Genomic DNA, 25665 nt, shown 5'->3' with positions numbered 1-25665 from the left:
GACTGTGACAAGGACAAACAATAATAGCGCTTTCGCTGCTACTCAACCCTTGGGTTAAAGATAGGTACATAAGACTATCCCGTTCGGTCATTTCCCCCACCCCTCATGCCTGGTCCAGTTTAAATACTAGGTTCATATAATAGAGATTCCAAAAGTTTCGCCCTAGCAACACCGAGCCCACGTACTTGCAAAATGTCGGAGTTCGCGCCAGTTCGCGCGATAATCCGAAGTTGCCACGGCGATTCTAGCGACGGCTATTACCTAGGCCGCGTTTACACTGGTTTACTGTACCCATAGTGTAAATTTCATTCGATACCGTACAATTTTATTTCGACAATTGGATCACACGCTGATTGATGTTTTCTTCCCCAGGTCACTTCCTGTACCTTCCGGTGGACCCCACGATGGAGAACATGGTCATACGGTCACCCCTCTTCCGAGGACTATGGGAAACTTGCCAGGTACCTATTCAATTAACCCAACTTTGGGAACAAATAAAATTATTTCATTAAATATTAAATTGTGTATAGATGGCAGCACCAGTCTCTCTCGCTATTCTCGCTATATCGTAATTCCGTAAGGAATTCGTATAGGAGGTGCAAATGCATATTGCTTGCCCTTATAGTTGGTCAAAGACGTCTAGTCTTAGTAAGATGGCATATAGTCGAGAAATTGGGACGGGTTGCACCATAGCGGGGTGGCCAAGGGGTTCAAGGCGTTAGCTCGGATTGCTAAAGACGCCGGTTCGAATCCGGCCTGCACCACTGGAGGGCTTCTTCACTTTTTTTAAATATATGACATCTATTTCAATTTATAGGTACCTATTCAATTTATTTCTTTACTTAGGGGACTAAAGCGGGTAAGCTAACGGAGAAGGCCTAAAAATTATAGTCTTTCGTTGGTTTTACAAACAAATTTCATAAGACAAAATGACTGTGTAATTATGTGTGTCTCCCTCCCACAGTTCGAAGCCTGGCTCCACCAGAGCAGGATGCAAAACGCCAGTATACGTCTAGTCTCCGAGTCAGAGTCGGGGATCCAGTGGATTTTGACTGAAGTCACCGGGAATAACTATGAAGAGTAAGTACTAATGCTTACAATTGACCTAACTAATGCCGAGACCTTTCCCACAAAGATCCAGAAGGCCTAGTCAAGATAACAATCGTTGATAGGATAAACACGGAAACACCAATCGAAATTAAAACAATCTTGAAACCACTGACAATCCAACCTCTAGACTGAGCTTAGGCCAATTCTTTCATGAAACCGATGCTGCCAGAAATACGGGGGTGCGGGGGGACGAGGTGAGCGAATCCCGTGCCGTGATTGGTCCGTTCAAAGACACGGACCAATCACGGCACGGGATTGACTCGAAGATGGAGTAACGCTACCGTATGCGTGGCAGAGGGGGTAGCGCGCGCGACTATGCTATGTCTAGAGGTTGGATTGTCTGTGATTGAAACATGTCATGTGCCTTTTCGTAGCAAATGTCATCCCGATTCGATACATTTTTACTTAGCAAGGGAGGTGGCATTCGCACTATTTCACCTCTGCCTAGGTACAAGATCAACTGATCTAGCGCGGGTAATAAAACTAGTTGCGCTCGGATTTTCAACTAGACCGAGTCCAGTCGCAGCAGCAGAAAAAATGCCTAATTGCTCGGTTTTTAGGGTTCCGTACCCAAAGGGTAAAAACGGGACCCTATTACTAAGACTCCGCTGTCCGTCCGTCCGTCCGTCCGTCTGTCACCAGGCTGTATCTCACGAACCGTGATAGCTAGACAGTTGAAATTTTCACAAATGATGTATTTCTGTTGCCGCTATAACAACAAATACTAAAAACAGAATAAAATAAAGATTTAAGTGGGGCTCCCATACAACAAACGTGATTTTTGACTGAAGTTAAGCAACGTCGGGCGGGGTCAGTACTTGGATGGGTGACCGTTTTTTTGTTTGTTGATGGTGCGGAACCCTCCGTGCGTGAGTCCGACTCGCACTTGGCCGGTTTTTTGTTGTAAAAAGAGGTCGGGGACATCAAATTTACAAAAAGAAGATGTTACATTTCACATGTTATATTTTTTTACATATCATACGTTTAATTACATTTAAACACAATTATTATATTTTTCGTCGATGTACGTACCCCTTAAACTGAAATAAGTACATAAGTTACAAACTGAATTACTCGTAGAAGATACCGTTTTTCCTATATTATCCTAAGCACCTAATAATTATAAAATTGTAATTGTATTTCTTTACAGATGGCGATATTTCAAAGTGAAAATCGCCAAAATCCAGCAAGAGGTCAACATTATGGTGGAGATCACTCGGCCATCGTTCGTCAGTCTGAACAGTCCGCTGCCTCACATCGCCATAGACAACATCAGGATGGTGGACTGTGTTCCTGAACCACCTATTTATAATGGGCAGTGCAAGCCGCCGCAGCATAAATGCGAAATCATGGGCGTAAGTCAGTCAAACTTACGTCAGTCTGAACAGTCCGCTGCCTCACATCGCCATAGACAACATCGGGGTGGTGGACTGCGTTCCTGAACCATCTATTTATAACAGGCACTTGTATGTTTTCACAAGAGCTGGCACGAATGGAATGATGAGTGAATGAAAATATCTGTAGGTATATCTACACTTTAACCAATAAAATGCATGTCTCTGACTGAACGTGTCACTTATAAAAGTTTCATTCATTCCATTCGTGCCTGCGTTCTTGAATCAACCATGGTGTCCTTCGTTTTTCCATTTGTAGCATTTGCATTAAACGCGGAGTCGAAGCATAGAGGCCCTTTAGACCATATATATTTGAATGTCTCAGGCCCTTACGATAAATAGAAGTAAGTATTTAATTAATTAACCCTTTAACAGCCAAAGACGTCAGCCCAATATCAACCTTCGTGCATTCCAACAAGGTTCACGATGACGCGCCGCGCCCGTTCAAAGGCACGGCGTTCAAAGGTTTAAAGTAATATTTGTGACGTTATCTATGAAACCTTATTGTCGATGGCGCTTACGCCATTATTAACGATGCTCCGATATAAACACAATGCCGCGCGACGCTGTGCGGCGTAAGCGCCGTCGACAATAAGATCCCTTTTCATAGATAATGCCCCATTTTTGAATGATTGTTTTTTCTTTGCAGAAGGAATCGTGCATCAAGCTACAGCAGGTGTGTGATCTGGTGAAAGATTGCGATAATGGCAGCGATGAGAACCAAAACTGCGGTAAGTATCCCGGTTGTCCATAAATATAATTATATCTCCCAAAAATCAAAACACTCTCCAATTAACTCCAGTTTTACCCCTCGAGAGTGAATTTCCATAAATATTTTTCGTAGAATTTTACAACATTCGAAGAATGTCTTCGGTCCCTTAACGGTGTGGGTTGTGCATTGTCTGGAAGTATAATATTTTGTACGACTACGGCTGTTTTAACATTTGTACCTATACTATTTTTAGTATCTGGGAGTAGCTGATATAATATTTTTTGTGATTTTTACAGATAAAATGCCCTATGGCTCGTACTGCGACTTCGAGCAGGACTTTTGCGGTTTTGAAAATATACCTCAGTAAGTATATTCTCAAACCCTGGTCTATTCCGATACCTACCATAAACAGTATTAAATAATAACATTATGAAAACATTTCTTTCGCAACTATCTATTTATATGTAGGTATATTCAAATTCTGAAAGCTTACAACACAAACAAACTTTACTATCTGTATTAAAATAAAGTTTTTCAAGAGACTATGTCTAGGTATATACCTACTGCACTTGGTATTATTATATTTATACTCATGTCAAAAACATTTTATTTTTATGGATTTTGAATATAAATACTTAAGTGCCTGCATTTGTTTAAAAATCCTTAAGCATTAAATTTCAAGCTCTCAGTGAAACTGCATAATTTTTTAAAACTTGGTGTCGTGATGTGTCTCGTATGTGAATCTAAAAGGTTAAACATCTTCCACAGACCAATCCTACAATGGGTTCGCCACAGCGGCCCAACGCCAACCGACAAGACAGGCCCGAACCACGACCACACATGCGGACCCCCAGAAACCCACTCCCCTATAAAAGTCATCCCTCCCCTCTTCCCAGCCCACATGAACTATACATTGACCCACTGTGTAGGGTATTATTTATTTGTGAACATGAACGTGACTGGACCTAATCAGGAGAAGGCGGATTTCGCTTCGACGGCGGTGATGAAGTCGGTGGTGTTTAATCCGCCTCCGAGGCTGCATGGGCGACCGTCCTCGAGATACTATAATTGTTGTATGGTGAGTTATTTTATTAACCTCGTCTATCTGTGAAACCTTAGAGACGCATGACCCAAATAAATATTTCATGTAAAAAGTTTAAGAGGCAACAGGAGTGGTCATTTCTCCATACAAACGTACTCGACTGTTTCCTCCGTGGGTTTTGAAGCTAGAGCAATGATTTTTTCAACACAGATTAATATTGTCAATGTCTGTGTCGGACCGTTTTGCTTTTTTTGATATTTTTGTTTTTTAAGGCGCTAGAGCCCTTCAAAAATGGCCAAAATGGCCTAATTGACTATGCCGCAATGAGAGGCGTTCTATTCAAAACTGACATCAATTAGTCAAAAAAGCAAAACGGTCCGACACAGATAATGTCATAATCATTTAGATTTCCAAATTTGGTTACGATTGGTTAAGTTTTGGAGGAGGAAACAGTCGAGTACGAAACCTCGATTTTTGATATTTTTACGCAGGATTTTTCGCCTTGTCCTTATCGCACTAGTTTTAGGAGCCGCTTCCGTTAGCGAGACGGGTATATTTACCTAAAATATTTTAATCTTAGCTCCTGTTGGCTCTTAAATCTTCACTTGAACTTTTCTTGCTGTGTCCATCGATAGTAAGGTAGTTAATAGTCGCTTAGTATTTTTTGCTAATATGTCAGGAATTCTCTACTTAAGTATTAAGTACGTCATTTTAAAATATTTCCACAGATTCGTTTCTACTATCAACAAAATGGCCGAAACACCGGGTCTCTGAGCGTAAACGTCGTAGAACTGTCCACGCGCGGCAACATCTCGCATCAAGTCTGGTTCTCGCACAGAGACAAAGGCGAGAACTGGTTACGAGCCATTATATTCCTGCCTAATATTACTAGACGGTAAGTTTAACAGTAACATTTCATCATCTTCTTCATTTATCTTGGGAACTTTATTAGCAATTAAAGTAATGGTCATAGGATGGTGCCTTGTGGCACGCCTGTTGTTGTAGTAGGTAAACACAGATTAGATGTTTGAAAACGACTTCGTGTTTGAAGATTCGTGCTTAAATATTGCAATCAGGCTTGTTAATCATAATTTGTTGTCGCTATAACTATAAACAATCAGTTAATTTCTAAGGATCGAGGAGTCAGAAGCCTATTGAAAAACAAAATCATGTTACTTATTTATATAACGTTATTAATTTTACGTTCTGTATGCTACAGTGAAGTACATTTCAGTAAAATTATTCCTCATAAAGGTGCATCTAATGCATTAATTATACATAATTCTTTAACTTTCTATGCTACTGAGTAGTCAGTAAAAGTGGTAAAAGGATTCCTCGTAAAGCAACTCTACCAAGCAATGTACAACTAGAGGGTTTTCATAATTTGATTTCGCAGATATTACCTCGAATTCAAAACTCGGAGAGGAATGAGGATTTACTCGGACGCCGCCATCGACGACTTTTCTATGGCGCCCGAGTGTTTCGGGCTCAATATAGACCCCGACGAGTTAGGAGACTATAATTATTACGATCCTGTGTTCGAGGAAAAGACTACGCCCCATCATGCCTTTGCTGATAAAACCTGTGAGTGTCTACTATTTACAAACTTTTATTTAGCTTACACTGTTTATTATTTATAGTTTGTCAAAAGACTGTCTCATTTCAATCATAAACAGAGAGAATTATACTATCTTTGTCTTACACTAGTACTAGCACACAAAAGAAATGTATGAGTATTGTTTTTTTTTCTTATTTACTGACAAATTTGGTTTGACCAGTATACTTATTATTTGTTTGTTTGGGTCAAATCTCGCAAGCTAAATTATAAGATACAGATTTTTTTGCGATTTGATGTTGACTCGCACCGTTGTAAAAGTCATATTCATCTCGAATAGTACCGTAAAATGGGGTGAGTAGGTTTCGCGGGGAGAGGTGGGTTATGAATGGGGAGAGAAGGTTTGAGAGGGGGGTGAGAAGGGATTTTAAGGCTACTGCTACAAAAATAATGTATTCCAATTTAAAATGGAGCTATAGTAATATGCATAATAAAAAAAAATCGATCCAACATTCTTCCAAAATCACCTTTGTATGAAAAGCCCTCTCACCCCAAATACGAGGCACTACGGGGTGAGGTGGGTTTTCCTCTTTATCGTCAACGTTATGAAATGGAACTACCCAAAATAAGATAAAAACTAAAATACAAACGTCCGGAATTCTTATTATATACACCATTCAGTTTGCATATGTAAAAATAAAATGTTATCGAGGTTTGAATGTCAGTTTTGCGCCTACTCACCCCATTTTACGGTAGTATGGCTAGGAAAAACATTCTGTATTGTACAAACTACATTTCATGGTACTAAAAAATCTCTCGTTTCAGTCTACCGATTCACAACCTGCGGTGCCACGGGCCGCTTCGGGCCCAACCAGACGTTGTGCGACGCGGCGTATAACCAAACAGGCTTATCTGTCAACGTCCACAGCGGCGTACAAGTGTGGCAGGTCCCTCATGAAGGGCTGTATACGTAAGTTATTCACTGATTCCAGCATACTTATGTCAACTAAAACAGGTCGTATTATGACTATCTTTAACAGTTTAAAAATTAACTGACTTGACTTGTCTGTCTTTATCCCTAACTGTTGTTATATCTCTCACATATGCCAATAGGGATGATGACACATGTTGAATTTTATAACAAAATCAAGTAAAATAGATAGCAAATGAGAAATTTATCACAATAATGTGGATATTAAAATAAAATACGGAAATGTTACAAAAATACAGGACCTGAAAATATAAAAAAAAAAAAATTAACTTCCAAAAACGATAGAAGTAAGGGTACCATTCGATTCCTTACATTGTATCCAAAAAAATATTGTTAAGCAACTATAAACATAAACGCAATATTTCACGGACAAAAACGCAATTTTCTTGTTTTGTCCATACTACAAGATGGGATCTCAGTGACCTTGACGTCACGTTCACTTATCCTTTTGTGAGGGGCGTTTCGGGAGTGAAGTGCGACTATCGGACTTTGAATATCATTTCTGACTAATGCAATGGGTCACATAGGTATAGACATTTGATCCTGAAATCAAACCTGATTGATTGATACCATAAATGAAAATTTGTCATGTAGCCTATTGTTCTTTGCAGGATAATAGCATTAGGTGCGAGTGGGGGTCTCGGTGGGAGTTGGGTAGGCGTAGCCCATGGAGCGTCAGTAAGAGCTCTCTTCGAATTACACAAAGGGGAGAAAATTCATATGTTGATGGGGCAGCAAGGACTCAACGCTTGTAAGAAGGTACGTTTTTTTAAGCAAAGAAAAATTTCTGATTTCTAATTTGTATTTCATAATTGATCTTCGGTGGAAGAAGTGGTGGGGTATGGTCCACTCCACTGCGAGTCGGAAATATTTTTTGAGCTTTCCAAAGGGGAGAAATTAAGACCATAAAATATAATAGATTTTTTTTTATCTAGTGCCTATGCCAATTCTTGGGATTAGGTGCCAAGCGGACCCCAGGTTCCCATGAGCCGTGGCAAAATGCCGGGATAACGCGAGAGATGTTGAGAATATTTTTAATACAAAACGTAGAAAGAATAAAGTGCCACAAAATGGCTCTCAGCATATTGCTGGCGTCTTTTAGCGCTGATCTTCCGATGAGACCATCAAGTCAGTAATGGTCAAGGAACCATAATGTAACACTACGCTAGCCATGTTTAGACTAATTTAAATAGTTATCCAATATGCATCTAGGTATGCCTAGAAATGGTTTTCTGAAATCGCTTAATAGTTATTTACGATACAAGTGCGGAAAAGAGGAAATTCGAAACGAGTGGCGATAAATTAAAACACGACCGAAGGTAGTGTTTTAAATCGACACAAGTTGCGAATTACCTATTCGCACGTGTATCGTACAACGTTTTACAGTACATATGGCCCTTTAAACTTTTGACATACACACGAAAAGTGCTATTTTACGCACTAGTGCGGGAATAATTAATATGTACTGTAAATTAATATTTGTTTCATTTATCCGACAGGGTCTATCGGCTCAGGAAACGCAAGAATGCAACAAGCGTGCCAACGACTCGGCGATCATCTTCACAAGCAAAACGCACGAGGTCCGGAACACGCATGTCCAAGATGGCGGCGGCGGCGGCGGTGGCGCCACCTACGTCTTCCTTGTGAGTAATATTAACTACCGTCACTGTTTTAATTCCTAATATTCCTATAGGGTTTTTCAGGGAAGGTCTCTCCCTTCTAGTCTTGGAAGGTCAGGTCAGGGCCTGTACCTTCTAAGCCAGCAAGTAAGAATGGTATTTGGCGTTAATGTTTACTTGTTGGTTTAATATTGTACAGCGAATTATTATTGTCAGAACAGATAAAAACCAAAGAGGACAGTTATAGTCTGTCAAGCTGGATATGTCAGTGCATGTAAAGCAAACTAAAGTATGGTATCCCTAGGAAACGAACAAAAAGCAGCAATGTACATCGAACAACGATGAAATGTAAACAATTCCACACAGTCCCACAGATAAGATATAAATATAAATGACACGCGATTTTCGAACAATTCAAACGTAGTGTTGCTAACTGCTAACCCGAGTTTTTCAAATTTGCCGCCTCTTTCTGACAAGATTTGCTTGACCAAGAATACTTTCCTAGAAATAAGTACTTGGGTTGGGTTGTCGCAGAACCCCATTTTCTTTTGCACCTGGAAAAAGATTGAGACAGTGTAGAACAGTGTATGGTTCCTAACCTGAGGGTAATTACCCCCGTGGGGGTAAAACTGGTATTTTACGGGGGTAAATAAGCTAACCTAATATAACAATACAACAAACGTTCACGTTTTATTTTTTATTACCATTGGGAGGAGGGGTAAAATCAGGTTCCCTAGTTAGTCATAGGGGTGACCGGACTGAAAAGGTTAGGAACCACTGGTGTAGAAGAAGAAATTTGTTTATCGATTCAAATGGCAAATAGAACTGTATAGATAAATAAAGGAATAATAAGATAGAGCTCTAAAGTTTATGTCGTTCACTAACCACTTACAATAAGACGACTGGTCTGGCCTAGTGGGTCGCCGATGGTCCTGGGTTCGAATCTCGGTAAGGGCATTTATTTGTGTGATGAACACTAATATTTGTTCCGGAGTCATGGATGTTTTCTATGTATATAAGTATGTATTTATCTATATAAGTATCTATATCGTCGCCTAGTACCCATAGTACAAGCTTAGCTTAGTTTGGGGCTAGGTTGATCTGTGTAAGATGTCCCCCAATATTTATTTATTTATTTATTTAATTCCCTTCTAGATTGACAAAGAAGGCCAAGAGTTCCCCCTCCTAGTGGCAGGTGGTGGTGGGGGTATTTCTCTAGGCACTTTCCACGACGATGGTTCACAGCATGCTCGGCCTGCCACCAACGCTACTCCCGAGTCAGGTTACATGTACGGTCAGCCTGGACAAACTCCTGGTGAGTGCTGAGATCCTGGTAGATTGTAGATGAGTAAAAGAGAAAGTTGCTCTAGCGGCAAAAACTTTGTGAAATCTGCCCTGTACGGGTCATCATGCCTGGCACGTTCTAACAAGTATGTAAGTGAGAAAGTGACGCATGACGTGACAAGTGATAGAAATGCGACCATGATACCGCAGCTGGTGTTCTTAAACTTTGATAGAATATTTTCGTTTGGCTTGGTAAGGTTCAATGCTAACCTCACCTCGCTATTTTCACCAATACCTATATATAACATACGCAATAAACATAGTTATACGATAAGCCTAATAAATTAAATACAGTAAACATTTTAAAACTAAATATGTAACTACGTAAATAAAATTATAATGAAATACATATTACATAATGTTAAGATAAGTTAAGAAGTATAAATGAAATAAAATGAAATCCATGTGTTAGCATATATGCAAGGTTTATCTGTTAATGCTAATATTACATTATAAATAAATGAAATGAAATTCTTACTGAATTTAAAATTTAACTTCTGTCCTCAGGTGCTGGAGGTGGATGGGTAGCCGGCGCGAAACCCATCACACCTGGCTTCGAGTTAGTTAGAGGTGGCGCGCTAAAAGATGGCGCTATCGGCGGCCTTGCGTGTGTTGGGCAAGCTCATGGCGGCTTCGGAGGGGGTGGGGGTGGCTGCAGGAGGGGGGGCGGGGGAGGAGGATGGATAGGTGAGTTTACTAGTAAAACCAGGCGTGTCTCACATATTGGCCACATTGTAGCTAGGGTTTGCTCCCGGGAAATACCGGTACCGAAAGTACCGGGAATTCCCGGGATTTAGAGCCAAGCAAAGAACCGGGATTTCAAAATTTGACTGCTTTCTGTTACTTAGCATGAAATATCATGTTTTATAACGAAAATATATATATTTTGTCAATCTAAGGCTGATGGTAATACTTTTACGGCTGATCACTACATTAAAATAAATTAAAAAAAAGTCAATGGGTTTGACAATGCCGACAATATAAAATTGCGTAATTTGATACTTTAAGGGCATAAATGTTTGTACCATAAATAATTTTATACGAACAATTAGTTATTTCATATTTGTATACTAACTAGAAGCAAAAATAGAGACAATGTTGTAATTAATAAAATACTACTTTTAATTCAAATTCAAACACGGTATAAGAAACTCACATATGATAATGATATTTTAAAAATTATAAATGAATTAATAATTCTGGCTGAATAAGTAATTTCTTGATTTGTCGTATTGATAGTTATTATATGTTCGAAGGTCCACAGCCCATTTTGAACGCATGCGAAAATTATCATTTTTTTTATTCTTTTTCACAAAACGTCTTACATATTAAAAAAAAAATGATGATATTACTGAGCCACAATTCAGTTTTTGCCAATCAAATCAACAAAGATAGTAAAAATATCATGTAGTTTAGGAAAAAAAAAAAACAAATTATATTAATGATTGTGTGACTTAAAGACACATATTATGGTACAAAAGAAGTGTGTACATTCACTGTGCTAATTTTTTATTGTTTTAAGAAAGATTCGTGGTCGTTTTACGCTTTTTTTTTTACTGAAAATTGATGTGAAAACTGATTTTTGAAGGCAGTCCCGAAAGTACCGAAAATACCGGGAAATCCCGGTTCCTTTTTTGCCCGGTACCGAAAATCCCGGTTCTTTTAAACAGTATCGGTTCTGCAATCCCTAATTGTAGCCCTATCTCTTTTGCTAAATACAGAATCTCTTTTAACCTTTTCCACGCCGTGTCAAACACAAAAGCTGTCACTCAGACGCCACATCATTGAAGTGTCAACACTGAAGTTGAACTTGATGTAGGTCGATGTTGCTCTGTGGTCTGTGGCCGATTAATCGGTCTTTGGCGTTGAACCTACGGTGCGGATATATAGGTCATTGGCGTCCATAAGGTTAACTTCGACCAATTTTCAGGTGGCAGTACAAATGAGGGCCATGGTCATCACAGTGAAGGAGGGTGGTCATATGTGGACACGGCACGGGCTATTAGAGATTATAGCGAAGTGACTGTCGGACAGAGAAGCAGTCCTGGAGAGGTGCTGATCATACCCGCTATACACGTGAGTCTACTCTCCTAGGTCCCTGTATTAATGGTCCCGGTTTTAGTATTATCTGACGAACAACATGATAAACTATCATGGATTCTCATCGGGGTCCCGTTGTTTCCCATAAAGTTTTAAGTCATAATGTATTGTTTGTCATATTATCATTAGTCATAAAACTGAAACCGTTAACATTTCAGGATTTTCGTTAGGTTATCCTATAGATAGGTTAGGTTAGGTTAGGTTTGTTTTATGGCAATCCTGAAAAGTGACGCGTTTCTGAACCAAATGAATTATGAGTAACGAAAATTCGGGCAAACAATACATTATGGCTTAAAACTATTTGGGAAACAATAGAGACCCTTCTTCATTAGCTCAAAAGACTGAATATAGTCCGACTTCTGTTAGATGCACAGCCTTGACCTGAAAGACCAAGATAACGTATTTTCTCACCTATTTGATCTTTGATATTTCACCTGAAACGTAAATGATAGCGAACTGTGGGTTTGCAGAAGAATTTCTTATCATGAACGCTCCTGCCGCTGACTGAAATTCCTACAAAGGATGTTTACAGATTATACAAGAGAGTTACAGGCTAATTTGCTACCGACGTAGACAGTTTGAGAGATACTACTCAATTCAATACAAGTTTCAATTCAACAGTGGTTACTCATAGGAGTACGTCTGAATGTCTGTCAAGTTAAACCAGTTTGACAGCACTGGCTTCCCTCGAATGCGGCTGACCCAAACTGCCAGAGAAGATACTGACACTGACTGAAGATACTGACTGCTGATAAATAATAATAATAATTTGAGCCTATATACGTCCCACTGCTGGGCACAGGTCTCTCATGCGCGAGAGGGCTCGGGCTATAGTCCCCACGCTAGCCCAATGCGGATTGGGGACTTCACATACACCTTTGAATTTCTTCGCAGATGTATGCAGGTTCCTCACGATGTTTTCCTTCACCGAAAAGCTAGTGATAAATATCAAATGATATTTCGTACATAAGTTCCGAAAAACTCATTGGTACGAGCCAGGATTTGAACCCGCGACCTCCGGATTGAAAGTCGGGCGTCATATCCACTCGGCCACCACCGCTTCTGCTGATACTGTCAGAAAAGTCAATCTAATGAAGATATTTATTAGGATATTCCTAAGTATAACCATAGAGAAAAAAATACATAGAGTGCTCACTCCATACATCAATTTTAGTACCAAAAAGACTATTAGCATGTAGCATCGAGTAGTGGAACTATCAGTACTGCTACTTGACAATAGATGTAACACCGACCGGAAAGTCTTATGCTGTTGAGATAAGACTTTCCGGTCGGTGCTACATCTATTGTCAAGTAGCAGTACTGATAGTTCCGCTACTCGAAGCTAGATGTAGACACTGAAATTAATAGTCTGAACTGATGTATGGAGTGAGCACTCTTGTCTTACTATATTTCTCTATGGTATAACGTATGTGTCATGTTCTCCAGGACTGCGGTTGCGCATATCGCTGTGTGGCACTAAACGAGCACCGGAGCGAAGTTCGTTGCTACTGCCCCTCTACTTGGACCACTGATGTCAACGACCCTACCAAGTGTATACGTAAGTTATCCCTGGATATTCTAGTGTCGATGGTTTTATTTCCTCACAACTAGGGTTTGCAATCCGGATCCGAAATGTATGAAATTATCCGGATCTGGATTCGGATCCGCGGATCATCCCATACATTTCGGATCCGTCGTGCAAACCCTATTCACAACCCTTTAGCCGCCTTCCAGGTCAGGATCTCGACGACTCAAATAAAAAGCTTCGATTTAAAGTAAACTGATGTAATCTTCCAAAGATACTGGTTACAAAGCGTTCTTGCCAAAACGGTTAAATGTAGAAGTGGTGTAGTTATTGTATGGAGGCTGATGAGAGAGTGATTTGCAATATTTGATCAGTACAAAAGGTGGTTTAAATTTAGGTGCCTCTAATTGGCCGCGATACAAAGTATGTGGAGCGCTCCTATTGGTGCTTAAGAAAAAGCTTCCGAATACTAGCCGAGTCCGACGGCCGCGTTTAGCTACTGCATTAGGAATATAGGTATTGATATTTTATACAAATATAAAGGTTGCGTTTGAAACACCTTTCTTGATAGAATAGTGATGGTGTTGGTATGGTCAGCAGCGAAGTTGCTAAGCGGGACAGGTGTTCAAAATGATCTTGAAGCGACTTTATTGCTAAGAGAATAAGAGCGTGTCAAGGTAATTTTGAACATCTCGCCCGCTTAGCAACTTCTGCTGCTGACGTGTGATCAGATAAAATGCGCAACAATGATTTCAAGTGCGTACATTGTCAGTTGATTGAATGATTATAAGGAACAGAACTCATTTATTGTATAATAAGTGTTATAAAATGAATATAAAACTTAAATTAACTACAATTAAGATAACTAAAGCTAAAAAATTAAAAATTTCTATCAAAATTTTGCGCCCTTGGTAGGGTGCCCATCACGCAGGCAGCGCTGGATTGATATGGCCAATCTTTGCGTGAGAAAGCTGCCTGCGCGAGGGTTACCTGTGGCTTCCCTTAGGCGTTTACTCAGCGCCTTGTGGAGTCCCCGAGCCCCCTTAAATTATTAATAGTAGATTGTACAACAAGGGTATAAAGTGGCCCATTTTTACCCGAGGCAATTTTTTGGTCTGAGCTTCGCTCAGACCAAAATAGTAGACGAGGGTAAAAATGGACATTTATGCCCTTGTTGTACACTCTGCTTTTCACTTCGATTGCGAGGAAAATATACATACAAAAATATCCAATATTTTAGGTTATTTTCCCGTATTTATTCAAGACTAAAGAAAATTTTATTCGGGCCGGTCGGGGGCGCGGGCGCGCCGGCAAGGCTGGCAGTTTGTATGGCAGATTTTGGACTTTATTGCTAGGTCAATAAGGGTCGCGATAGATGATTTTACTTTATGCTCTAGAACACAATAACTACAATAAGCAACTTTATGTCTTCTACGAACGACATAAAGGTGCACTTTTTGAGCATGAGAAGTAAAAAATGTATTTTTCTGTTACAGTGGAAGAATCATGGACAAACATGTCCAATATGCTGGTGTGGGTGCTCGGAGTATTCTGTTTTATCTTCGCGCTGATATTCGTCATTGGATGTCTGTACATGTGTAAGTAACAGACATTGACAAAGTGTGTTTATTTAACAATCATGCTAAAACTGAACTCTACCTACATAGGTATAAATGGTCAAGCAAATCTTGTCAGTAGAAAAAGGCGCGAAATTCAAATTTTCTATGGGACGATATCCCTTCGCGCCTACATTTTTCAAATTTGCCGCCTTTTTTCTACTAACAAGATCTGCTTGGCCATCTATAAATGGTTTGTCCGTCAATCTGTCGCAGAGTCCAGAAAAATACCTAATTAATGACTCGTTTATACAAATAAAGAATCACTATTTTATGACATACTGGCGCAAAACGAGTTGATGTATTCTAAAATCTTCATCCAAAATCCTACTGTCATTAAGTCCCAGAACCTCTCGAAAATGGCTTGACATTTTATTTTAATAGTGCATTCCAATAAGTGTGTGTACGTATTGCCATACGATAAAATATATTTTTATTACAATATATATTATTTACAATATTTACATACACTTCATCAATCTTGTTGGAGTGTCTAGGGACCTACGAGCAGGGTCGTATTTTGCCCAAAGGCTGAGCTTAACCAATTTAACCATACAGCGGGGAAATGCGGCCAGTGTTCTGGGGACTATGCCCCAGGTGACATTAGGTTTCATACGATAAATAAATAAATTCCATCCCTCTCCCACAGACAACATTTACCAGCGTCGGAAAGAGTCGGAACTCCGTCAGAAGCACCTCCTCGAACAGGAGGTCCAGTTGCACCGGCTGAGGAACGCGCCTGGAGGCACTGAGAACCCTCTGAGCATGGCGTTCAACCCCCACTATGGGAGCGAAAACATTCTGCCGCAAGGCATCGATGTTAGGGGACTGCCGCAAGTTTCAAGAGAAGCCTTGAAGTTGGTCAAGTGAGTATTTAATTCATATCAAAAGCACCTCCTCGAACAGGAGGTGCAGTTGCACCGGCTGAGGAACGCGCCTGGAGGCACTGAGAACCCTCTGAGCATGGCGTTCAACCCCCACTATGGGAGCGAAAACATTCTGCCGCAAGGCATCGATGTTAGGGGACTGCCGCAAGTTTCAAGAGAAGCCTTGAAGTTGGTCAAGTGAGTATTTAATTCATATCAAAAGCACCTCCTCGAACAGGAGGTGCAGTTGCACCGGCTGAGGAACGCGCCTGGAGGCACTGAGAACCCTCTGAGCATGGCGTTCAACCCCCACTATGGGAGCGAAAACATTCTGCCGCAAGGCATCGATGTTAGGGGACTGCCGCAAGTTTCAAGAGAAGCCTTGAAGTTGGTCAAGTGAGTATTTAATTCATATCAAAAGCACCTCCTCGAACAGGAGGTGCAGTTGCACCGGCTGAGGAACGCGCCTGGAGGCACTGAGAACCCTCTGAGCATGGCGTTCAACCCCCACTATGGGAGCGAAAACATTCTGCCGCAAGGCATCGATGTTAGGGGACTGCCGCAAGTTTCAAGAGAAGCCTTGAAGTTGGTCAAGTGAGTATTTAATTCATATCAAAAGCACCTCCTCGAACAGGAGGTGCAGTTGCACCGGCTGAGGAACGCGCCTGGAGGCACTGAGAACCCTCTGAGCATGGCGTTCAACCCCCACTATGGGAGCGAAAACATTCTGCCGCAAGGCATCGATGTTAGGGGACTGCCGCAAGTTTCTAGGGAAGCTTTAAAGTTGGTCAAGTGAGTATTTAATTCATATCAAAAGCACCTCCTCGAACAAGAGGTGCAGTTGCACCGGCTGAGGAACGCGCCTGGAGGCCTTGGAGGATACAACTAAACGGAGTAGCCATTAACAGGCTTTCCCCTCTGTCGAAAATAGGCGGCCAAAGGTCATACACAATGTATGGACTGACGTTTATCTGACATGGCTATTTTTACGTTACGCATACATTTGACGTTCCCCTCCCCCGCAAAAATCGGCAGACTGTTTTGTACAGAAAATTACAGACATGGCGTCTCCGTTTGATTATATCCTCCAAGCTGGAGGCACTGAGAATCCTCTGAGCATGGCGTTCAACCCCCACTATGGGAGCGAGAACATTCTGCCGCAAGGCATCGATGTTAGGGGACTGCCGCAAGTTTCTAGGGAAGCCTTGAAGTTGGTCAAGTGAGTATTTAAAGGCCTGTGCACACCGGCTGCGTGTGCGTGACGTGCAGCGTTGTAGTATACAGATCCTTATGAGAGACGGCACACGGCGTGATGTGTGCGTGTGCGGCTCCAACATTTTAGCGCACGCGCACGTGCACGTCACACGCAAGCCGGTGTGCACAGGCCTTAATTCATATTCCCGAAGTTGGTCAAGCCTTAATTCATATTCCCGATAGCACAATCGTTATCTAGCGGCAATAGTTACCTATTTGTTTTACAAGGGATAAAGTTTGTTTAACCCTCGTGCCTTGAAATCTTCGCAACGATCAAGATTCAATTTTCGAACCACTCGCTACGCTCGTTTTTGCAATCTTTCGCTTGCTCAGGTATCAATATTGGCACGAGGGGTTAAACAGACTTTGCCACCGAATAAAACATAAAAAAATCTACATCTACGATGTCAAAATCAATCAAATGTGAATAAGTATGAAAGCCAATTGTATATTAAAATATTCTGTCATGTTTTAATTCATAAGAAACTACCGATTAAATCGCCAAATCCAATAAAATATTAGATACTATATTATTAAGTACTGAAGAGATGAAGGAGAAGAACTTATTGCATGCTCTGATGGGTAGATTATTGTGTTCTGATATAGTTATTTGTTTTACAAGGGGGCAAAGTTGTTGTTTAACCGCTCGTGCTGAAATTGATACCCGAGCAAGCGAAAGATTCCAAAATCGAACCACGAGCATAGCGAGTGCTTCGAAAAATGGAATCTTGAGCGTTGCGAGGGTTTCAAAGCACGAGGGTTAAACAAAATTTGCCCCCGAGTGAATCACAAAATTTTTCACCACACCAACCCAAAGCAAATATTAAATGTAAAATATCAAACAAAGTCAAACCAAATAAAATCCAAATGAATGTTATTATTGTTATTAAATATTTATCATCCAAAATCACCATTTAAAAGTGAATTCTACCAGCAAACATTAGCAAACAACTCAAAATTTGCATTTGATTACTTTGCCTCACATGTGAATAAAATGCAACTTTGCTATCAGTTTTTGAAGTGCAAAGTAAGCCTTTCCGAGCTGGTCTGGTGAAAAAAACATTGTAACATCTTTACTATTGTAAATGTAGCATAATCTTGCAATAAAGCCATTTTTGATTTTGATTGATTTTGATTTTGAAATCTATATTTCCAGGGCCCTCGGACAAGGCGCGTTCGGTGAGGTCTACCAAGGCCTCTACCGCCACGGGGCCAACAACCAAGAGCTCCCTGTAGCAGTCAAAACCCTCCCAGAATTATCTACGGGGCAGGCGGAAAGCGACTTCCTCATGGAAGCGGCCATCATGGCCAAGTTCAGACATGCTAACATTGTGCATCTCATCGGAGTGTGCTTCGATAGTCATCCCAGGTATAGTGTTTTGGGTTACAAGGGATCAAAATGATATATTTCTGTCACCATCATGGCCAAGTTCAGACATGCTAACATTGTGCATCTCATCGGAGTGTGCTTCGATAGTCATCCCAGGTATAGTATTTTGTGTTACAAGGGATCAAAATGATATATTTCTGTCACCATCATGGCCAAGTTCAGGCATGCTAACATTGTGCATCTCATCGGAGTGTGCTTCGATAGTCATCCCAGGTATAGTATTTTGTGTTACGAGGGATCAAAATGATGTAATTCTGTCACCATCATGGCCAAGTTCAGACATGCTAACATTGTGCATCTCATCGGAGTGTGCTTCGATAGTCCTCCCAGGTATAGTATTTTGGGTTACAAGGGATCAAAATGATATATTTCTGTCACCATCATGGCCAAGTTCAGACATGCTAACATTGTGCATCTCATCGGAGTGTGCTTCGATAGTCATCCCAGGTATAGTATTTTGTGTTACGAGGGATCAAAATGATATATTTCTGTCACCATCATGGCCAAGTTCAGACATGATAACATTGTGCATCTCATCGGAGTGTGCTTCGATAGTCATCCCAGGTATAGTATTTTGTGTTACGAGGGATCAAAATGATATATTTCTGTCACCATCATGGCCAAGTTCAGACATGCTAACATTGTGCATCTCATCGGAGTGTGCTTCGATAGTCATCCCAGGTATAGTATTTTGTGTTACGAGGGATCAAAATGATATAATGTAAATTTTAGTTTAAAATGTGTACCTAGCGTACCTACCTTGACGATCTCACTATGTGTGCATATTTTTGTTTGTATTAATGAAAATTTTGTATCGCTATTGAGAAATAAATAAATCTGAATCTGAATCTGAATCTGAAGGCAGCCATCATGGCCAAGTTCAGACATGCTAACATTGTGCATCTCATCGGAGTGTGCTTCGATAGTCATCCCAGGTATAGTATTTTGTGTTACAAGGGATCAAAATGATATATTTCTGTCAAGGGCGTACATTGAATTCTGAATGAAGCGATGGATTCTACAATATTGTAGAATCCTGAACGTAATGAGGGATTCAAGTGTTAACGCCCAAGACGAAATAATTTTGATACCGTGTGACACATACTGCTTTTCACATCAACTATGAGGAAAATAAAAAAATCTTAGTGTTGACACAATCTGATGCTGAAACAGATTATTTAAGCTAAAAAAATAATGTGCAAAAATATGAAAAAAGAGCGTGCTAGAACAGAAAAGTGTTGCTTTGATCCCTCCTAGGAGAGAGGAAAAGTGTTACTTTGAACCCTCCTAGCAGAGAGGAAAAGTGTTACTTTGATCCCTCCTAGCAGAGAGGAAAAGTGTTACTTCGAACCCTCCTAGCAGAGAGGAAGTGTTAATATGATCCCTCCTAGCAGAGAGGAAAAGTGTCACTTTGATCCCTCCTAGCAGGGAAGAAAAAGCTCTTTTCCGAATAGGTGGTGTGAAAAGGTCTTTGGTCCTATTTCTTGGCCTCCCCACTGTTTTTCCACTCGACCGAACAGGTTGAACATTTTACTCTGCGGAATGCGTCAAAGTTGTCCCAACGTCTTTTGTTTAATTTGCCTCTGCCTCGATTACGAGGGACAGGAACTAACATGTGGGAAATTGTAAAACGGGACTTAAACGCGTATTTTTTAAGATTTACCTCCGACGTTTCGAGGACGGCGTTGTCCCCGTCGTCTCGGCGAAGAATCACCACTTCAAGGGCTTTAAGTCCTGTTTTACAATTCACAATCGTGTAAGTTTCAAACAGTGTATCCTGTGGGAAGTCATTCCGTTATTTTTTTAGTAATGTTATACCGTTAAACGAGCAATTCTTGTATATTTATTTATATATTTCAGGGATCTCGGAAACGGTTCTAAGGATTTCGTTGAAATTTGCGGGGGTTTTCGGGGGCGAAAAATCGATCTAGCTAAGTCTTATCTCTGGGAAACCGTGAATTTTTGAGTTTTTATGCTTTCCGAACAAAGCTGGTCTCCCAAATATTAATAATAATAAATAAATATTATAGGACATTATTACACAAATTGACTAAGCCCCACGGTAAGCTCAAGAAAGCTTGTGTTGTGGGTACTCAGACAACGATATATATAATATACAAATACTTAAATACATAGAAAACAACCATGACTCGGGAACAAATATCTGTGCTCATCACACAAATAAATGCCCTTACTGGGATTCGAACCCAGGACCGCGGCTTCACAGGCAGGGTCACTACCCACTAGGCCAGACCGGTCGGTCTATATTTACAGACTATTGTTCATAATTCAATTTCTCCTCAGATTTATAGTACTCGAGCTCCTCGCGGGAGGAGACCTCAAGAATTTCCTTCGAGAGTCTCGACCGAGACCAGAGAGGGCCAGCGTGCTCACTATGAAAGACTTGCTGCTGTGTTCAATAGATGTGTGCAAGGGCTGCAAATATCTGGAGTCCAACCGATTTATACACAGGTTAGTGAAATTTTCGAGACGAGACGTGCGTTTTTGGATCAAGCCAAAGAGAAAATCAACGTAGTGACGTATCAGGAGCTAGAGAGAACAGAATGGCGATTACTCCACCGACAAGAGCCATCAGGCTCTTAAAATTGTGATGATGATGATGATGATAGTGAAGTTTTTACTGAACTTGATGAAGTGGAGTTGATTAAATATTGTAGAATCCGTGATGGAAATTAGATGGTCTGCAAAAAGAGGTCGGACTTTATAAAAATGATGTTGAATTCACAAGTGTAGTTCTCCACATGTGCGTTTTTATTTTTATTTTTATTTATTTATTATTAATATACAGTACAAGGCTTAAATCTATACAGATCCCTGCAAAACTGTATTTACAGTTTGTTTATTTTTTATTGTTCTACTAGGGGTTTCTGGGGACAAGGTTAACAGAAAATATCAATTTTCCACGATAACGATTATTTCTAAGACCGGTAGTTCCAGATTATAAGATGTGAACAGTACAGTACTGTCAGCCGTAAGGTTTATTCGGGTTATTCCGAATGTCGAAAACCGTTGGATAATTCTGAAAAGGGACTCATATTATGATTGAATTTTGGGTGGTTTTTAACTGATTTTCGGAATTATCCGACAAGGTAATTTCGTATTAGGGCGTTTTCTAAAATAAATATCGAAAACCTGATTCTTTCAAATCTGGACATTCTTGGGCTCATTCTACTCAGAATCGACAGCACTCTCCACCCTTCCATTAAAAAAAGACGCCCCAAAATGTCCATTCCATTACGTCACGTTTTATTATGAGAAATTTTTTCACTTGTATGGACGTGACGTAGTGGAATGTACAATTTTCATACAATTTTTTTTATCATCAGGATTGAATATGCTAGTGATTCTGAGTTGTAAGAACCCAAAAACACCAGGATCCGTGAGAATCGGGTTTTCAATATTTATTTTAGAAAACGCCCATTAACCAATACGCCTTATTTCCCTTGTTTAAACCTTTATGTCCTCAATTATTCTATTGGACTGTACCAAAATCACACACTTTATCCAAATAACAGGGATATCGCAGCACGCAATTGCCTGCTGTCTTCCCGCGGGCCGGGCCGTGTTGTCAAAATAGCAGACTTCGGGATGGCGCGAGACATATACCGAGCAGATTACTATAAGAAGGGTGGGAAGGCCATGCTGCCTATCAAATGGATGCCACCGGAGGCGTATATAGATGGGGTGTTCACCATTAAGACTGATGTCTGGTGAGTATTGATTGATGCCATAATATTGAAAATAGGGTTTGCACGACGGATCTGAAATGTATGCGCAGATCCGCGGATTGCAAACCCTAATTGAAAATATGATTAAGGAGGTAAATGAGTTGTGGAAGTCTGTATCCTGTAAGTGTGAATGAGTCTAATGAGAACAATGAATATTGTAAATATTGTCGTGATAATCGAGTTGAAATTTTGGGTTGCCAGTTGCTATTATTCTCAGAGCTATCACAGACACGTCTGAATTCAGAGTCAAATTCAATGGTCATGGAAGTATGTCAGAAAGAACTTGACAGATCCTTGATCCCAGACAGTTAGATTTCAAATATCTTTCCTGTTCAGCCTGTTTTAACACTTTCCCTGTCCGGGTGACCCCAATGTGGGGTCAAGAAGCTTTTGTTCAGGAGTCCGTTCACACCTTCAAAGTGCAAGCACACTTGACTTTGTCAAGTCATTTTGTGTGGGAACAGTGAACATTTTAAGTGTTCATAATGATAATGTACCTTTGTAAATTTTTTAACAAGCAGATAGTCTGCGAGCGATACTCCAAATTTTATATTAAAGGAAAAAATGGAAAAAGTTACGCTTCCGGCAGGACTTGAACCAGCAACCTCCGCAATCCGTGCGTTGTTCAAGTCCTGCCTGGAAGCGTAACTTTTTCCATTTTTTCCTTTAATATAAAATTTTTAATGTACCTATGGCACAGACAGGACATCCTCCAGACTGAGCATAGTAGCGCTACCAGAGGGGGTAGGGGGGGGGGGCAGCCACAAATATACGGTAGTTTTACTCCATTTCCAAGTCAAAGTGTCTTTGTGTGACGTCCGTGTCTTTGAACGGACCAATCACGGCACGGGACTCGCTCACCTCGTCCCCCGCACCCCAGTATTTTTGGCAGCATCGGTTTCATGAAATTATTGCTCTAAACTCCGTCTAGAGGATTCCTAGTCTATGACCTATCGGTGACACGTGTTCCTAGGTCGTTCGGAGTGCTTCTCTGGGAGGTGTTCTCATTAGGCGTGATGCCGTATACTGGCTGCGCTAACAGAGAAGTCATGGAGATGGTCTCTAGCGGCGGCCGGCTCGAAAAACCCTACGGTCAGTATTTTATTGTTGCTGCACAATCTGTTGGTTCTGTTGGGCACTACGTCCTATACTCTTAATAGAGCGTTTTCCAAAAAAAATTACATTTCATTCATGTCTTCAAAATATTGACTTCTTGGGCTTATTTTACTCAGAATCATTTGTACATTCACGCCTCATACATGAAAAAATGTGTCCCAAAATTTTGTATGAAATAATATTTTTCCAGTGCGCCACGTTCATACAAATAAAAAAATTATTCACATAAAAATGTGACGATCTGGAAAGGAAATCTTGGGACACATTTTCATGTATGTATGAGGCGTGAATGTACAAATGATTCTAAGTAAAATGAGCCCAAGAAGTCAATATCTTGAAGACATTAATGAAATGATTTTTTTTTTAGAAAACGCTCTATAACAAACAGGGACCCTATCCCTGAACTATCTCTCTGCCTCGCAAAAAACTGAAAATAAAATAAATAAAATAATGTCAGACAGAGAGCGATAAGACATAGTACTTCTTCAAGAAACAGAGCCCTGGTAACTCTTTTAGGCAGATCTTACAAAAAGTAGTCACAACCCCTACTCTTTTTAGGGTGGCATTACATCTGTCCAATATATTTGTCCAATCTGTATATTGCGTCTCACATTTTGCTTATGATACAGTGAGACGCAATCCACATTAGACCAAGAAAGTGGACAGGTGATTCCACCTTACACAGAAAAAATATGCCGATGCTAGCAAGTTTGCTTTTGGTTTTAAACCATTGACGTATAATATCTAAGGACGGGCTAATGGGGCACTAAAAATGGTACTAGTTCAGCGGTGTTACTCACGAATTCCAGCCAATCGTGCAGTCTAACGCAACTAGTTGCGACCGATAGCGCGCGTAATGCGAACTCGTCAACCAATCGCGCGCGTGATGCGAACTCATCAACCAATCGCGTTGTACCGATTTCACACCGCTGTACTGGCCCCTGTCATGCCTCATTATTATTGCCCGTAAAGCCTGTCCCTAGATATCTATGTCAATGTTTTATACCTTATTTATCCGACTCCAGGTTGTCCTCATGACATCTACCGGCTGATGTGTGACTGTTGGAACCCGACGCCATCGGAGCGGCCCTCCTTCGCCAACATGCTGATTCAGCTCGAGTGTTTCTTAAAGGTTTGTTGACAAAGAAATTTCTTCATCTTTTTACCCTCTGTTTAAAAAAAAAGTAAATATTGACAACAGAAAATTATGGAGGTGCGCAAATTTCAATTTGAACTTCCGAGTCTCTAAAATGTTTATTTCTTTCTACCACTGGCGGGTATAATGGAGAATATTGTTTTGTTGTACCTATATTATTTATTTATCTTTTTCATATAAATATTGTAATATAACTTATAAAATTATACATAATTATATATGTCTAATATATAGTTTCTATGTATGTATGTATGTCTAGATGTATGTTTATGGTTATACGTATTTAAGTATGTTTATCTTTATTAATGTTTTGTGTTGTTTAGTTATATTCAATTCGACTTTTCATATTTTTTCTTTGCTCCACCTACCGTATATTCTAATTCTTTTGTCTCCGATATCCAAAGGTTGTCTGGAAGAGATCGCTCTTAAGCGATAAGACCGCCTGTTGTTACCTCTATTGTCTTTGTTTATGTTATTGTACATTTATTGTAAACTACGTGTATGTGAGGTGTGCAATAAAGAGTATTGTATTGTATTGTATTATGTGCGCATAGGGTTTGCAATCCGGATCCGGAATGTATGAAATTATCCGGATCTGGGTCCGGATCCGCAGATATTCCCATGCATTTCGGATCCGTCGTGCAAACCCTATGTGCGCATCACGAATTGAACCCAACTCAGCATAATGCTAGATCATAGTCTAATAAAACATGGTCTTCTTTTCCCAGAGTGACACAAGCCTACGTCACAATAACATTGCCACTTTATATAGCGCTATTGCATATTATTATATAGCGCTGTCGCATGATGACGTAGGCTTGTGCCAGTCATGTGGTCGGAAGAGAGTACCAGGCGGAGTATATTATTATACCATGTGCTAGATTCAGCGTTGATCTTCCGTAGGGCCCATTCGGTGTTCCTATTCGGCCCACGAGCTTGAATTTGAATTCTTCCACTGACTATGGTCCTGCCGGCCTAGCCAAGGTTATCGCTATCGCTTCGATAACGAAACGCTTTGTGTCTTTCTATCACTCTTCCATATTAGTGTGACAGTAACAGTTGCGTTTCGATCCCTACGGAGCGTAAGCGATTGGCATGTTGGCTACGCGGCCTGGGCAGATTCGGG

At 40.5% G+C, this 25665-nt stretch overlaps 1 protein-coding gene across 1 annotated transcript in view; it reads left to right on the top strand.

Moving 5' to 3' along the window:
- The window catches only part of LOC134658664 (tyrosine-protein kinase receptor-like), a 55365-nt gene that overhangs the window by 19147 nt on the left and 10553 nt on the right, over window positions 1–25665 (top strand). The window contains exons 2-23 of the mRNA XM_063514316.1: window positions 373–461; window positions 965–1080; window positions 2261–2465; window positions 3154–3235; window positions 3513–3579; window positions 3985–4294; window positions 4987–5153; window positions 5655–5842; window positions 6639–6783; window positions 7416–7563; window positions 8304–8447; window positions 9579–9738; window positions 10275–10510; window positions 11658–11843; window positions 13314–13425; window positions 14889–14990; window positions 15658–15874; window positions 18285–18497; window positions 20823–20990; window positions 22055–22249; window positions 23241–23359; window positions 24409–24515. Coding sequence (XP_063370386.1) covers window positions 373–461; window positions 965–1080; window positions 2261–2465; window positions 3154–3235; window positions 3513–3579; window positions 3985–4294; window positions 4987–5153; window positions 5655–5842; window positions 6639–6783; window positions 7416–7563; window positions 8304–8447; window positions 9579–9738; window positions 10275–10510; window positions 11658–11843; window positions 13314–13425; window positions 14889–14990; window positions 15658–15874; window positions 18285–18497; window positions 20823–20990; window positions 22055–22249; window positions 23241–23359; window positions 24409–24515 — 3476 coding nt within the window. The remainder of the gene's footprint in view (window positions 1–372; window positions 462–964; window positions 1081–2260; window positions 2466–3153; window positions 3236–3512; window positions 3580–3984; window positions 4295–4986; window positions 5154–5654; window positions 5843–6638; window positions 6784–7415; window positions 7564–8303; window positions 8448–9578; window positions 9739–10274; window positions 10511–11657; window positions 11844–13313; window positions 13426–14888; window positions 14991–15657; window positions 15875–18284; window positions 18498–20822; window positions 20991–22054; window positions 22250–23240; window positions 23360–24408; window positions 24516–25665) is intronic.

The sequence above is a fragment of the Cydia amplana genome, chromosome 23, assembly GCF_948474715.1.
Source record: "Cydia amplana chromosome 23, ilCydAmpl1.1, whole genome shotgun sequence".
NCBI classification, from domain to species: domain Eukaryota; kingdom Metazoa; phylum Arthropoda; class Insecta; order Lepidoptera; family Tortricidae; genus Cydia; species Cydia amplana.
The sequence above is the reverse complement of the archived record's forward strand: the minus strand, read 5'-3'. Positions and strand labels throughout refer to the sequence as shown.